The 15,222-nt window shown below is 48.1% G+C and overlaps 1 protein-coding gene across 3 annotated transcripts in view; it reads left to right on the forward strand.

The window, feature by feature from the left end:
* Window positions 1–15,222, forward strand: part of TMEM39B (transmembrane protein 39B) — a 230,285-nt gene that overhangs the window by 136,919 nt on the left and 78,144 nt on the right. For all 3 annotated transcript variants that reach the window (XM_086955660.1, XM_086955659.1, XM_086955661.1), the window contains 2 exons: window positions 8,169–8,508; window positions 8,768–8,955. In XM_086955660.1, the coding sequence (XP_086811786.1) occupies window positions 8,169–8,508; window positions 8,768–8,955 (528 nt within the window). The remainder of the gene's footprint in view (window positions 1–8,168; window positions 8,509–8,767; window positions 8,956–15,222) is intronic.

Consider the following 15,222-nt stretch of genomic DNA (forward strand, 5'->3'; position numbering starts at 1 on the left):
AAATGGGAGGTTTGGGCTTTCCCGTTACTCTAAATGGCAAAGTCCAGTTGGCAGTTGTAAACTGCCATGATTTACCTTGTCGTATTCGTGGTGGGCACAACTAATGCTGCATTCCACATAAGACACCTCAACCTACAGGGCTAAGTACCCTTGATACTATATCTTACAGACTTACAAGTAAGTCGGGTTATGGCAATTGATGCAAGCCAATTAAGCACACACCAGTTAAGGGTAAGAGCACATGTACAGAGTCCTGTTTAGCAGGGCTCAGGGCATTCCAGAGCTATTATACCAGTACCTTGTTGACAAAAAGTGGTTTGTAAACCAGCAAAATGCTTGAATTAATCTCAGCCACTGACAGTTGCTCTGGACTACACTCCAGTCCATCTTTTTTCTCCCTCCATGCCACCCCAGTTTGGACCCATCCATATGCAAATCATCAGTCTAGACCCTGCTCCAATGTGAACAGTTAAGCCAGAACTAACTGACCGGGCAAATCCTACCAGAACACAAGCAACCCAAGACCAGTATCACCCTGATTGGGGCTCTTTAGTTGGGTGCAGCTTGATTCCAGTGAGCACAAGGCTGACCCTGTGGATTATTTCCTCTCTTCGGCCAGTGGCTTAGACACCTCAGCTGACCTAGCTATGGACTTCCACACTGGGCCACCAATGCCAGAGGTCGTGTCTTTGCAAAAGGTTGTGCTAAAGGCAGCAGAGATGTTGGATTTAGCCATGGAGACCAAGAGAAACGTTCTCACAAAAGTTTTTCCTGCCCTTATCGGCCACTTCAGAGCCCCTTCTCCCCCTTTAATGAGACAGAGACTTTATTGGAACCTGTCATGGCAGAATGGGAGAAGCCTTCTTTTTGGTCAGTCAGCTTGTTGCCCACCGTTATCGCTCCCCTTCTGACGATTCCTCCCATGGCCATCCTGGTGTCTTGTTCAGGGACCCAATCGGGAACTGCCTTCTCCACAGCCCCCTCGGACAGGGAATCAAAATTTTTGGAAGCCTGTGGCAAGAAGGCCTTTTCTGCAGAGAGTATGGACATGAAGTCCCTTAATACAAACTGTCTTCTTTTCAGCGACAACCACAGCTTGTGGAACATGACCCAAATGATTCTCTACCATGTTCCCCCCGACTTGAAAGAGCATTTTCAGTAGATCAACGCAGATGGACAGAATGCCACTTATTTATGAAGTCTGGGCTGGACACCACAGACTCAGTCGCCATAGCCATGGACAACTCTGTGACGGGGTGAAACCCTTTCTTGACTTGGGGTATCCAGTTTTTCATCTGATGTCCAGGCTAAGCTGATGGATCTCCCCTTTGATTGCATCTGCTTATTTGGAGACAGGTTGACACTGCACTGTAGCGGTTTAAGGCATGTAAATCCACATCATGGTCTTTCCAGCTTCCGCTTGTGACCAAGGACTTCCGATCTTTTTGCTAATATTGCAGTTTTGGACAAGACTCCTCCTTTTCTTCCCGGCAGGACACACCAGCAGTCCAATGGCAGCAGATGCTGACCCTGGCTAAAGTTCTAATGCTGTTCAAGCTTCGTCATTGATTGGTGTCCAAGAAACCTGCAGGATGAGTCATTCCACAGCCTTATCTTGCGGTTTCATTAGAGATACTTACGATTTGTGGTGGGTTCTATGCACTAACAATTTGTGGTACTACCTTTTAGCTTGACAGCAGCACCTTGAGTGTTCACAAAGGTGATGGCAGTAATTGAGGCCAATTTCAGACGGTTGGGCATCCTCATCTTTCAAGTACCTTTCTCCATGCCTTTCCTCTATTACAGCGAATCAAAGAAATCCAGGAGATGGTTCCTTCTTTCAAACAAGGCGTGAACGTCCCAGTCCTGAGAGCCCTGCGTTTCCTAGGTCTGCTGGCTTCCTGCATCCTCCTGGTCACACATGCATGTTGGCACATGAGGGCTCTGCAGTGGTGCCTCAGCAGGCAGTGGCTCCAGTATGAGAGAGCTGTCGGAATTCATAGCGAACTCCCCCAGCAATGCGGCGGAAGTGGCTTGGTGGGAAACAAAGTGAATCTAGCACAGTGGATGATCTTCGATCCCCCTTTCGACCGTGATTATGGCAATGACGGATAATCTCCAAAGTAGAGTGATGAGCCCATTTGGAGGCTGTGGAGATCAGGGGACTCTGGTCTTCAGAAGAGCGGTTGCTTCATATCAAGCTGCTGGAATTGTGGGTGATTCGGCTAGCGCCCAAGGCCTTCCTTGATTCCATCATCCAGATCCAGATCTTGACGGACAACACAACTGGGATGTTGTACGTTAACAAGTAAGGGGCATAGTGGGTCTTACTTTCTTTGGCTGGAAGCGTTGAGACTATGGTCTTGGGCTCACCATCAAGGGATCTGGCTCCCTGCCAATCACCTAGCGAGGTCTCTGAATGTCAGAGCCTCCCGGCTGAGGCCGCATTGCCTTGCTGATCACGAGTGGTGTCTTCTGCTGGAGGGAGTCCAGGACATCTTTGCCCAGTGGAGAACTAGGGTGGATTTATTCACTTCCTCTGAAAAGGCGAGGTGCCAGCAGTTCTGTACCCTCCAGAATCTGGTGAGCGGAACCTTCGGGGACTCATTTCAGTTGGAGTGGAACTTCCAACAGCATTACATGTATCCCTTAACATATCCTTGATTCCCCAGGTTCTCAGGAATTGTCATTGCCGCAGCTTGGCAGAGAAGGGTGTGGTATGTGGACCTTTTTCACTTCTCCACATGTCGCCCCGATTCACTTACTACTCATGCTAGATCTGCCCTCATAGTCGGGGTGGTGGTTCTGCTCCCCAATCTCAGAGACCTCCACCTGCTTGGAGATTGAGCTGGGACAGCTGTGCTTCTTAAAGCTGCCACCAAAAATGGTACATGTCATCTTGTCTGTGTGTCGCCCCTGCATAAAGGCTGCTTATTCCGGCAGATGGGGCAACTTTGATATGTGGTATTTAGATAATGCTGTTGATCCCTTGCAAGCCATATTATCCTAAAAGCTGCAATTTACGCTATCGCTTACTCAAAGGGGGTGAGCCATTAGGAAATGATGGGTTTTTAAGTTGCCTTGTCTGCTTTCCTCTGTCTACCAGATATACCATCCCAGTTTAAATCCCCTGTTATCATGCATTTTGTTAAGGACCAACCTTTAATTCCAACTCCCTTTGTGGTTCCTCAGTGGGACTTAAATCTCGTTCTAACATTTTTGACGGAGACTCCATTTAAGCCCCTTCACAGTTGTATTCTTCGTATGTTGACCTTTAAAACTGTTTTTGGTTGCTGTCACTTCTACTTGAAGGGTCAGTGAGTTACAGGCCCTTAGCAGTTGCCTTGCATTCACTACCCTCTTTCCAGATAATTTGGTGTTACGTAGCAGCCCTGCTTTCCTCCCTAAGGAGATCACTCCTTTCCATCTTGCACAATCCATCCCTTTTCTGACCCTCTATCTCATTCTACAAAAGAGGAGGAGCAGTTCGATCAGTTGGATCCTCGGTGGACAGTTAAGTACTACCTGAACCGTATCAAGAAATTCCAGTCGGATTACCAGCTTTTCGTGGTGCCTAAAAAGGTATGGCGCCTCAGAAGAGGACTTTGTCTCAGTGGATCATTCTCTACATCAAGATTTGCATTGTCTTAGCCAAAATAGATCCTCTTGCATAAATTAAAGCCCATTCCACCTGTTCTAAATTAACCACTTCTGCACTTACTCATGTAATCTCAGTTACAGAAATCTGTAGGCCAGCAACTTGGGCTTCCTTGCATATCTTTTCAAAATACTACTTTTTAATTCCAGGGCTGTCTTGCAGGATTTCCTTGTCTAACCATCCAACAAACTCCTCATTGGCAAGGTATTGCTGTGAAATGTGTTCTACAGGTGAGGAACCTGCAAGTAGAAGATAGAAATAGAAAAAGTTACTTGCCTGCGGTAACTATCTTTCTGGTAGATCCTCTTCCTCGACATTCCTCTCCGATGCGCCTGCCTCCCTATTTGATGAATGTGTTATGGGGAAGTTAATAAATTCCCATCTGGTATTATTCTGGTACTGCAATCATTCATCAATATCAATCTGCCTTCTTGCCTTGAAGAGGGAAACTGATGTTGATGCACCCAGGTGAGCGCTATGTGGCCCCAGTTGCAACGCCTGATGTCACTTCTGGTGCCGACTGAGTCCAGCGACCTCCTTGCTTTGTAGTTTTCTGGATCCAGTCTGGTCCCTGTATGTTCTACAGGTGAGGAATTATGCAGGTAGACCATCCACCAGAAAAATTGTTTCAGCAAGGAAGTAAATGTTTAATTGTGCTTAGTGAGTGAAATGTAAGCCCTTTGAGTAGAACAGCCTTTTTTGCAGATTTTACAGTCTTGAGCACTGCTCCTAAAGTCTGTTCTGAAAGTGGTGTTGGTGTTCTGATTTAATCAAACTATTTGTTTTCATCTATTCAAAGTACCTACATTGTTCCATAGGAAGGGCTACTCACACACTAGATGTTTCCACTTCCCCTGTAGGAGAGTAGGGTCCGCAATCCTATGATCACCCCAGATTTTTGCTTTTTGCTTCACTGGTTTACTACTTTCCCTGGCTGTGGGCCTGCTAATCAGACCCACAGCCTAGCTGTTCTCTCTCTAAATTGACACACATGTACCTTAGGTGCATTTACCAATTGGTACTGGGCCACCTTATCAGTCCCTGTACAGTATACCTTAGGTATCCTGGGCATAGGTGTACCCAGGGCCTACCAGGGGCTGCAGCATGTATTATGCCACCCCTGGCTGGCCATCTAAATCTGACACAACTGGCTGCACGACAGCTGGGACAAGGTGGTGTAATCACCCTTTGCTTTAGATATAGTATACCTATATCTAACCCTAAAATGGACACATGTATTCCTATCAGTCACTCCTATGGCAGGCCTTATCAATCCTGAAGGCAGAGTGCTTGGAATTATGTGAGATGGTGCTCTGGCATGAGCTGAGCCCGTTTGCAGCTTGCGGAACCAAGTCCTGATAGCTGTTCCATGATAACGCGTACCATATACTCTTAAGTGCATTATAATCCTCACGGTTATTTGCCAACTTTGGTATCGCTTTATCAAAACATGTCGAGTAAGGTGTCATACGAATTGGAATACTAACCCCTCGCCAATTCTGGCGACGGGGTTAGCATTCCACCCTTCTAGAGGGACACGACATGGATGTAACTGAGAACCCCGGTTACAGCTAACTCGAGCCTCAGCATCACAAAATGGATGCTGCCACCACAGACACAAGCCTGACCTCCTGCTGCTGGGAGTCCTTCCAGCGAGGAGAGCTTGGACAAAGGGTTTCCTGTCAGGGGCGGTGCTAGCACCATCCCAGACAGGGTTTTGTGTATCCCAGGTAGGCAGGGCTGAGAGGAAGGTGACTGCAAGTGGCACCCCGGTGCTCACTGTGCATATGCCGGCTTGAACCAGTTCCAGGGGCACACCAGCCCCTGAGCTGGGGAAAGCCCGGACAAGGGAGAGGGGTGGAACCACCCCCCTTCCCGGTCCCACCCATGGGCAGGACCTAGTCGCGTGCCAGCCCCTTTCTTTAGTATAAAGGTAGGAGCGGGCCCCCTTCCCAAATTAGATAATTCTGAATCTTGACTACTTTCCACGAAAGGACTCTTGACTATTTCTGAAGACTCTCCCTTGTGGCTAAGGAGTAGCCACCCTGCACCAGCGGGCACCATCTAAGCGCTTGCGGTTTGCTGCACTTCAATCCTCCGGATCAAGACTGCCCAGCTCGACGAGACCCGGATTCCCTGGCACCTCTGACCTCTACCTGCATCATCAGCCCAGCTGAGATTCATGGGTGTGACGAGACCTGAAGGGACCAGCCATCTTCAAAACTGCACGACGCTTATCCAGCACGACCGCCGAGGGATCCTCGAGTGAGTGCTTTGGGGTTTGAGAAGCCCTAACCCTGAGCAGCTCCAGCACCGAACTTCAGCCCCCCAGCATCCACGAGATCTGCGTGGGGCCCTTCTGCTCTTTGCTGCTCACCGCGTTGTCCGGTCACTTGCCTGCTGGCTAGTGGCCCTCCTGACGACGAACCACGACGATTACATCGCTGGTCTGGTTGCTCCAGACTGGCCCTTGCTCCCCTCCAACAGAGGAGCACCCCGGACCCTCCTGGTCCACTCCAGACGCCATCTTGACTCTACCGCGTGGGCTTGACTTGGCCAAGGTTTGTTGCCCCAATCCTGGGTCCAGCATCGCCAACAGCAGACACCTTCGTGGGACAGCTCGCACCTCCATCCTGGTCGCCGACAACGCCTCCTGGTCCGAGAGACAGCAGAGCCCAGCGTCACCCACTCACCTGGTCGAGGTGACTTCATCCGGTGCCATCCTGGTGCCCACCTAATCACTGGCTAGTGATTAAGAACTCAGTCCCCTCTGCTTTCAGGTCGTCTCCATCATCGATCCAGGCTTGGATCACTCCGAACATCATCACTGGTCGCCTGCCCGCAACTTCTTCTTTCAGGCTCCATAGACTGTAACGAGGATTCCTGACGTCTTTTGAACCCTATGCAGCCGCAGCCCCTGGGCTAGGTAACCCGAGCATCGAGCATTTCGGTGCTCCAACGTAGGTTCAAAATCTAAGTGTCCAGATCCTTTTTCGTTTTCAGCCTATCTAGTCGGATTCGTCCGATAACTGTAACTTTACGAGATACTAGTATCCATAGACTTTGTCCCGCATCCCGCGTGAGAGTGCACACTCTGCACCCGATCTCCCTAGGCCTCCTGCTCCTAACCTTAGGGTTCAGTATGTAGTCCTAGCGATCCTGAAGCCTCTGGATCTTGTTACTTACCTGCTAGTATTTCGCATTCCACTTTTGTAGTATATGGTTTTTCGTGCCCCTCGGGCATTTGTGTAAATTGTGCAACTTAAAGTATTTTCATAAGAGTTTTGTTGTGTGCTTAGCTCCCTGACTCATAAAGAGTTCAGGGTAGACTTGTTATAAATAAATATCCTTTTATTTTCATAACTTGTGTGGTGTCCTTTCACTTGGTGTTCAAGGGGTATATGTGATGGTATAACAGCTGGCTTAACACGCCCTCTAGAGTTTAGCCTAAAGACTGCTCTTGTCCATGCTACTAGGATAGCTGGTCTATAAGGTTGACTTACAACCAATCATCAATAAGGATCGTTGGAATGATACACAGTGATCACTAGAATAGTGAGCACTACATATCAGGCCAACTTCTCACATCCCCCACTTCATGACTTCCTGCCTAGGGTGTAGGAAGAGCTTTTGGCAGTAAACTAGATGCTGGTCAGAACCTAATCAGTAAATAGTTGGATTATGTTGAGTATGTTTACCTAGAATACCTTAAAGGTGCAAGACTTCATAGCAGGCTTGTGTGCATGTTCTACAGCAGCAGCTTAACATTTAGACTTCTCTGGTCCTCATTTAGGCTTCTCTGGTCCTCAACTGAATTGCTACTGCAGCTTGGGAACTCCCGCAAAGGCAATCTCTAAGATTTATATTTCAAAGTAATGTACAAAAACACAGAAACAAGCATTCATCAAACACTTACATAAATGATGAAATACTTCATTTAATTCACAGGTAAATGCAAAAATAGAAATTTGAATGGGAAAATTGGACCCTATCAAAATGTTTTATTTCTAAAAGTGATAAGCTAATGTTTAGCATACAATTTTGTCTTTTTGGCTCCTAATGTTTACCCTGTTTTGTCAGCACATTCAGTGGATCCTTCTGTTGAGGCCACCAGTTGTCCATACGACTCTCCAGTTTCAAATTCCGTCACATTCACAGTGCATTTTACATTTTCAGTATTGCTTTCTTATGTATACGCAGTACCAGGCCTGTGTTCGCAATCTGCAGTGCTCAATTGATGCGAGTCAAGGGGAGAGGTGTAAGGTGAAGTCACATTTCAGGCACACATGCCCGATTTGCAACAATCTTTGGATGTTGGGGGGATTTATAAGTGACAATAAGATGTGTGAACTAACTTGAATAATCATTTGGTAGCTATTGCAGGACTGGGGGTGAAGTGAGAGAGATAATAAGAGGCTTGGGATGCACAAAGATTAGTTATTGTGAAATATGGAACCTGGGCAAATATTAACCCGCTGCTATGTCTTCATATCCTAATTCTTCTTTGCAGCTTTGGGATGTACATACCTTTCCTGCAGTTGAACTGCGACCTACGGAAGTCTGGATTCTTTTCCCAGGTCTCCACCATTGGTCCCAGGGACACTGGAGAGGTGAACACTGGCCGGGGCAAAGACTATTTAACAGTGCTGCTGGAAACCTGGCGGCAACATACACGACAGATCTATGGAGTGGAGGCTATGCCAACACATGCTTGTTGCCTCTCGCCTGATCTGATTCGTAACGAGGTGGAGTACTTGAAGGTGGACTTCAACTGGCGCATGAAGGAGGTGCTCCTGAGCGCTATGCTCAGTGCCTACTATGTGGCCTTTGTGCCCATCTGGTTTGTGAAGGTAGGAAGTTTATTCAGTCTACTCATTGGGCTTCACTATTCCCTGGCCTTGAATAAAGATGCTGTGATATGGGGCAAGCCTTTGTTTTAGGTGAAATGATCTACCTTCCTGTGCAAGCAGATTTTAAGCTGTTTATCTGAGGTGTGAAGAGGATTAGAGGGTGATAGGGCGGGGAACAGTAAGGAAGAGAGTCCCAACTAGAAACAACATTCTGGCTGAGAATAGATCGCCAACACTTGTTTTTCTCTCTGGCCCACAGAACACACAGTATTATGACAAAAGATGGTCATGTGAACTGTTTCTCCTGGTGTCCATCAGCACCTCAGTGATCCTCATGCAGCACCTACTACCTGCCCGCTACTGTGACTTATTGCACAAAGCTGCTGCTCACCTGGGCTGCTGGCAGAAGGTGGACCCGTCCCTCTGTTCCAACGTTCTTCAACACTCGTAAGCATCCTCTTTGACCTACGTGCTCTGTTTCTATATGTTCTATCCAACAAGTAGCACCATAGCTGTGCCCACATACTAGAAACCTAGCATTTAAGCTCCTCTTGTGCACATAGCTCAGTGCTTTTGTATTGTATGCACGGTGGTGTTCACAGTGTAAGTACACATAGCTTTTTGCGTAGTGTCAGTGCCAAAATCGTGTTTGCTTAGTTTGTGTGTTATCTTTTTTAATGCACCATTCTTATTAAAATTTTAAAATATTAACGCAAATTAAAACAATATGGATACAGCCTTACATCCATATCAAGGTGCCAGACCAACACCGGTTACGTTGAACAGAGAAGTACCGTGTCACATTAATGTTCAATTGGTATGGTCTTCATTAATTACAATTTCTAATATTTCCATCCACTGCCACTGTCTTTGATGGTGTTTTTTAAGACCACCCCTGAGTGCGTAAACTTATTTTACCAAAATCTTACAGCAGTTCATACCAGCTTGCCATTTATCAATCTCTGTTAATATCCGTTTTAACAATAACCAACCCTAGATACATTCAAACTTTTGGAAATATTTTGATATCCATCTCCTCTAGAATGCTCAATAGTGCTATTTTTGGGGTTAGGGTATTAGTATGATGCTCAACCCCTGATAAGGTTTCTTCCACTACACACCAGAACCTTTGAAGGTTCTGGCATTACCAAGTTGAATGTAAAAACTATGCTATTGTTTCTAGCAGTATTAGGCATATAGGGGATTGATTATTCCCGAGTTAGTGTATGTCTGGTGTAATAAATCCTGTGGAGCTTCTAAAACTGAATAAGTATTTATTTATTTATTGAATAGTTTTATATAGCGCTAGCCAAGGTATCGGAGCGCTTCACAGCATGGGTAGAATTGCACAGTCTGGCAGACGTTCACAAATTGATTCATGGAGCAATTGAAAGTCTTGGCGCACTGAACAGCATTGCAGGAAAGGAGGACATGGAGAATATTATATTGAGCACATTGACTCGAGCCGAGCCTCCTTTAGGGAGGGTGGGAGAAGAAGGGGTTAGCGAGGTGATGAGAAAGAATTCTTAGTGACCAAGTGTTTGTCCTGCAATGTGCAAGCTTAAGCATTTCGGCAGCGGCTATCCATTCAGGAGAGTACGGTTGAGGAAGAGGTCTTGTGAGTTGCCTTTTGAATTGTATAAAGGAGGGGGTAGTCCTGAGATGGAGTTCCAGATTTTGGGGCATTTCCAGAGAAGGGTCTACAAGCGTTTTTTTGTTTGTGGATTTTCGGCGGGATGAGGAGTAGAGTGTTGGAGCTTATGAGACTTCTTGTCTGACCAACCTTCTTGAGTTAGACATGTAGGTGGGTTTCCCTGTGTGCAGGGCTTTGTGCGTGAGGCAAGCGGTTCTGAAATTGGCACGCATTTCAATTGGGAGCCATTTTATCTCTCTGAGTGCTGGCGAGATGTGTTCATACTTCTTTACTCCGGTGACCATTGTGGCAGCTGCATTGAGAGTTGATCTGAGGTGGGCTAAGTGGGATTTTGCTGTACCTGTGAGGGAAGCATTCTCGTAGTCTAGACTGAACAACACCAGGGATTGAGTAGCTTGTTTAAGGTCGTTAGGCAGGATGAAAGGTTTTATTTTGTTGAGTAGCTTCAGGTTAAGGAAGGCACTCTTAGCGGTGTTCTTGATGTGTTTGGTCATGTCCAGTTTAGGGTCAAGGGTGATTCAGAGCGATTTTGCGGAATCCGCCCGGGTCAGATTGCCGTTTAGAGCGTCAGTTGCTTTTAGCCTTTCTACGATTTGGGGGTTCTCCTCTTTGATGGAGCTGAGGAGAATTTCTGTTTAGTCTTTGTTGAGTTTCAGGTTGTTTAGTGATAGCCAGTGTTGGACTTCTCTTAGAGTGTTGTTGAGTCTATGAATGTCATCAAAGGAGAAGGTTTCAAGGTAGATGTGGGAGTCGTCAGCATAGAGGTAGAAGGGGATGTTAGTCTTTTTGAGTAAGGTTATGAGAGGTTCCATGTAGATGTTGAAATGAAAGAACTGATCCTTGGGGGAAGCCCCTGCTGAAGGGGTGTAGGTCTGATGAGAAGTTTATAATCTTTATTCTTTGGGTGCAGTTTTGGAGAAAGTAGGAGAATCACTTTAAGACCACCTCTTCTGCCCCTACCCTTTCTTGAAATACCTTGATGAGTAGGTTGTGGCTCACGGTGTCGAGGCAGCTGAAAAATCCTGGAGTATAAAGTAGGGAGCATTGGCCTGCATAGAGTGATTTGTGTAAATCGTTGATGACATTGAGGATCTTTGTCTCTGTGCTGCAGCATTTTCAGAAACCTGATTGGTGGGAGTCTAAGAGGTTGGTGCTGTCTTTTTGTTAAGTCAGTTGGAGGAGAACACCTTTCCAGGATTTTAGCTAGGAGAGGGAGATCGGAGACAGGTCTGAAGTTATTCTGATCATTAGTGTCTAAGCCCAGTTATTTCAGTAATGGCGTGACCTGGCCGACTTTGAGGCAATCCATTATGACTCCGGTTATAAGGGAGCTGTTAATGTCTATAACGAGCAGACTTGGCAGTCTCCCTAGGTGCAGTTAGCCCTTTGATATCATCCATCTGTCCCACATCTTCCCCCGAGCCACTTATAAGTTTTGGGAGCGTGTCCGGGTTATGGATTACTAATGATTCATAATATTGTGCATATCTTTTTATCCAGAAGTGACTTGATGGTGACTTGGCCCGTGACCTATTTTCGGGGATACCCTTGATAAAGGATTTGTTTGGAGGTAGGCTGTTGCAATTGTAGGTAGAATTAAAAACTGAATTCAGAGTCACCTGAATTCTACCTTCAATGTTATAATTGATTTAATTCCACATATCCCAGATTGTTGAGGCCAAGAGTGTCCTAAAGCTTAAAACCCTTTAGGAGGTCACCCATTCGGGTAACCTGGTCAACCCACAGAGGTATCTGTAGTGCCATACGTTTCTCCCTTCCCAGCAATCACAGCATGACGTCATGTTCTCCCCATAACTGTCTTGCGTTCTGCTTCATATAGAAGATACAATATGCTGCCCCGACCGAAAGCCCATCTTTCTTTATCATATGCTGAATCTCTCTTACTTGCCAATATTCATTCATTTGCAACTAAATGTGTTCAAATCTGTTTATTAAGACCCCGAAAGTGGGATTAACTTGTCAGTGACCCATACACAGCGATAAGCCTACAACCCAACTTGGGCCGGTCGCGTTAAAAGGAATGCTCATAAAACTCAGCAGAGAGGCATGGCAAGGCATTTGACAAGCGTACTAAAGTGCCTACAACCCAGAAAGGGCCGGCTGCGCGTTCCCTCGCTGTTTGTGGTAGCGTCAAGGCTTAACAGCCACTGGCCGTGATCGCTCAGTCCCAAGGGCCAGGGGCAACCTAGGAACAAAAAACAACTAGGAAATTCGTAGGACCAAACGGGTCCAAACAGTAGTACAATGTCGAAGGAGAGAGCAGCAGGTAAGAACAGAAAAAAGAAGGGAGAGCAGGAGGGGAAAGATCAAAGGGCGAGCAAGAGACAGAAAGAGCAAGGGCCAAGGAAGGAATATCGGCTAGTGTCAATGTCAGCGGGGTCCAACGTCCCCTGCCCACGCACAACAAATCGCTCGGGCACATTATGGAGGGAGCAGGGCATTCTCGACCAGACGCAGGGCTCACAGCCTAGGGGGCAGATGACGCGCGTGCTCCACTTTGCATAGGTATTTTACCAGGGGCTGCCACACTTTGTTAAAGCGCGTATCGCGGGCTTGCAATCTAGCCGTGAGGAGCTCCATGGTCAGTACATGCCAGAGAAGCAGAAACCATGCAGTCACTGGTGGCGCTTCCGTTCTTTTCCAATAAAGAGCAATGAGTTGTCTGGCCGCTCCCAGCATTTGAAGCGCTATCGTCCAGTCATTGTGGGTAAGTGCCAGGAGCCCGAATGGTTTGACCCTGAGTAGAACAGTGCTAGTAGCATCAGGCAAAGGGAACCCCAGGACCCCTCTGATATGGCTCAGAACCTCCTTCCAGAAGGGGGCTAGTGATGAGCAGGTCCACCAGATATGTAAAAAGTCCTCCAGCACAGCAGTCGCTGTGGGGTATAGTACCACATAGTCCTAATTTTATGAGCGTTTTCTTGTTGGGGGACGCTACGATAGATTTTGGGTGTGTCACGCCACAGCCGCAACCATTGCATAGGCGTGATGTCAGCACCCGAGAGGGACTGCCATCGAGTCTGGTAGGTATGGGAAGCGGCGCCCGGGGGTGCTGGAGAATATGATAGATCTTGGAGACCAAGCCTTTTGAGTCGGTGAAATAACGGGCCAATTTCTCAAAAGGGGTGAAAGCACGGGCAGCCGTCCGGTAGGTCTCATCTCCCGTTACCCAGTGTCTTAGTTGGATATATTGCATTTCGGCGTCAGGTGTCAATCTGAATTCCTCCCTGCAGTGTGCGAAGGATTTCAGGGCGCCCCCGTTAAAGAGGTCCGTGAGGATCCAACAGTCACCTTGGGACATCTGCGAAAAGCGCTAGTGCGGAGGGCAGGCGGGAACCACGGATTCCCTTCAATCGGGGTATGTGGTGAGGGAAAGGTGGTGAGGCCCCGACGCACTGTCACCTGATCCCATATGTCCAGCACCGTTTTCGTCGGTACCGCCAAATAAGCACTCTGGGAGTGCCCCGCCCTATGAGTCCACGCCAGGTCCCATATGGTGCGTCCAGTCACGGCTCTATCCATGTGCAGCCACCCCTTCTCACTTTCAGTGGTGCCCCACTCTACTATGTAGCGGAGATGGGCCGCCCAATAGTACTCCACTAGATTGCGGCACCCCAGTCCCCCCCGGTCTCGGGGTGTCAGGAGGAGTGCCTGCGAGAAGCGAGGCCTCTTACCTCCCCAGACAAAGTTGGTTAAGTCCCTTTGCAAGGCTCTAATATTGTGCAGTGGGATGGGGGTAGGCAGTCACTGGAACAGATATAGTATTTTGGGTAGGATGGACATCTTTATGGCGTTTATTCGTCCCAGCCAGGATGGCACAAGTGCCTTCCATTTCCGCAGATCCTCTAGCACCGCTCGCCTATAGTCTCTCCAGTTAACATGCGTCCAGCCTTCGAGCGAGGAGGTCAGCTGTAGGCCAAGATACCAGATATGCTGACCCGTCCAGCGGTAGGGTGCCGCCTGTTCAAGGTGGGGGATTTCTGTCTGGGGTATGGTGAGATTGAGCGCCCAAGACTTGTCATGGTTGATTTTCAAGCCCGAGACGCGTTCAAATAAGCTAAGCACGGAGTGTAGTGCCAGAAGGGATTCGCGCGGTCTCGTGAGCGTCAGTATGAGGTTGTCTGCAAAGAGCGCTAGTTTATGATCCAGACCACCTAGCGGGATACCATGGATGTCTGGGGCCCGACGAATCATGTCAGCCAACGGCTCAATCGCCAAAGCAAATAAGAGAGGCGAGAGCGGGCACCCTTGCCTGGTTCCTCTGCCAATGGCGAATTGGTCCGTGAGTTGCCCGTTCACTCGTATCCTGGCCCGCGGCGCAATGTAGGGTGCCATGATCCTAGCGACCATCTTTGGACCGAGGCCTATCTTATATAGAACCGCTCTAAGGAAGGACCAATCCACGCGGTCGAATGCCTTCTCGGCATCCAAAGAGAGGAGACAAGCCGGGCTCCGCCAGTGGTGGGCCTTGCCGACAAGATGCGCCACTTTCCGCACATTATCCACCCCTTGCCTTCCTCGAATAAAACCTACTTGGTCGGGGTTGACCAGGCCCGGCATGTGGGGGTCCAGGCGTGTCGCCAGTATCTTTGTGTAGATTTTAAAATCAGTATTCAGTAAGGCAATTGGACGGTAGGACGAGCACATTGCCGGATCCTTCCCAGCTTTCAGTATCCGGGCGATCTCAGCCATCCCCATGTCTAGGGATGGGCCTCGGTCTTAGGCGAAGGAGTTAAACAGCCGGAGCAGGTGGGGGCCCAGCTGCGCCTGAAAAAGGCGATAGAAGGATAGTGGAAGACCGTCAGGGCCAGGTGTCTTCCCTAAGCGCAACTCCCGCACTGCTGACGTTATCTCCTCCTGCGTGATCGCCTGTTCGAGGAGCTGGGCAAAGTGGGGATGAATCGTCGCGCCGCTATAGTTCCCAACCACCTCCTCTATGAGCTCCGAGGGGGGCCTCTCCTCTGTGTAGAGGGATTCGTAGTAATCCCTGAAGCGTCTCATTTAGCTCTAGCCGCCGCCACTCTAGTCCCATCCGGTAA

The sequence above is a fragment of the Lissotriton vulgaris genome, chromosome 2_1 (assembly GCF_964263255.1).
Source record: "Lissotriton vulgaris chromosome 2_1, aLisVul1.2, whole genome shotgun sequence".
Classification (NCBI taxonomy): domain Eukaryota; kingdom Metazoa; phylum Chordata; class Amphibia; order Caudata; family Salamandridae; genus Lissotriton; species Lissotriton vulgaris.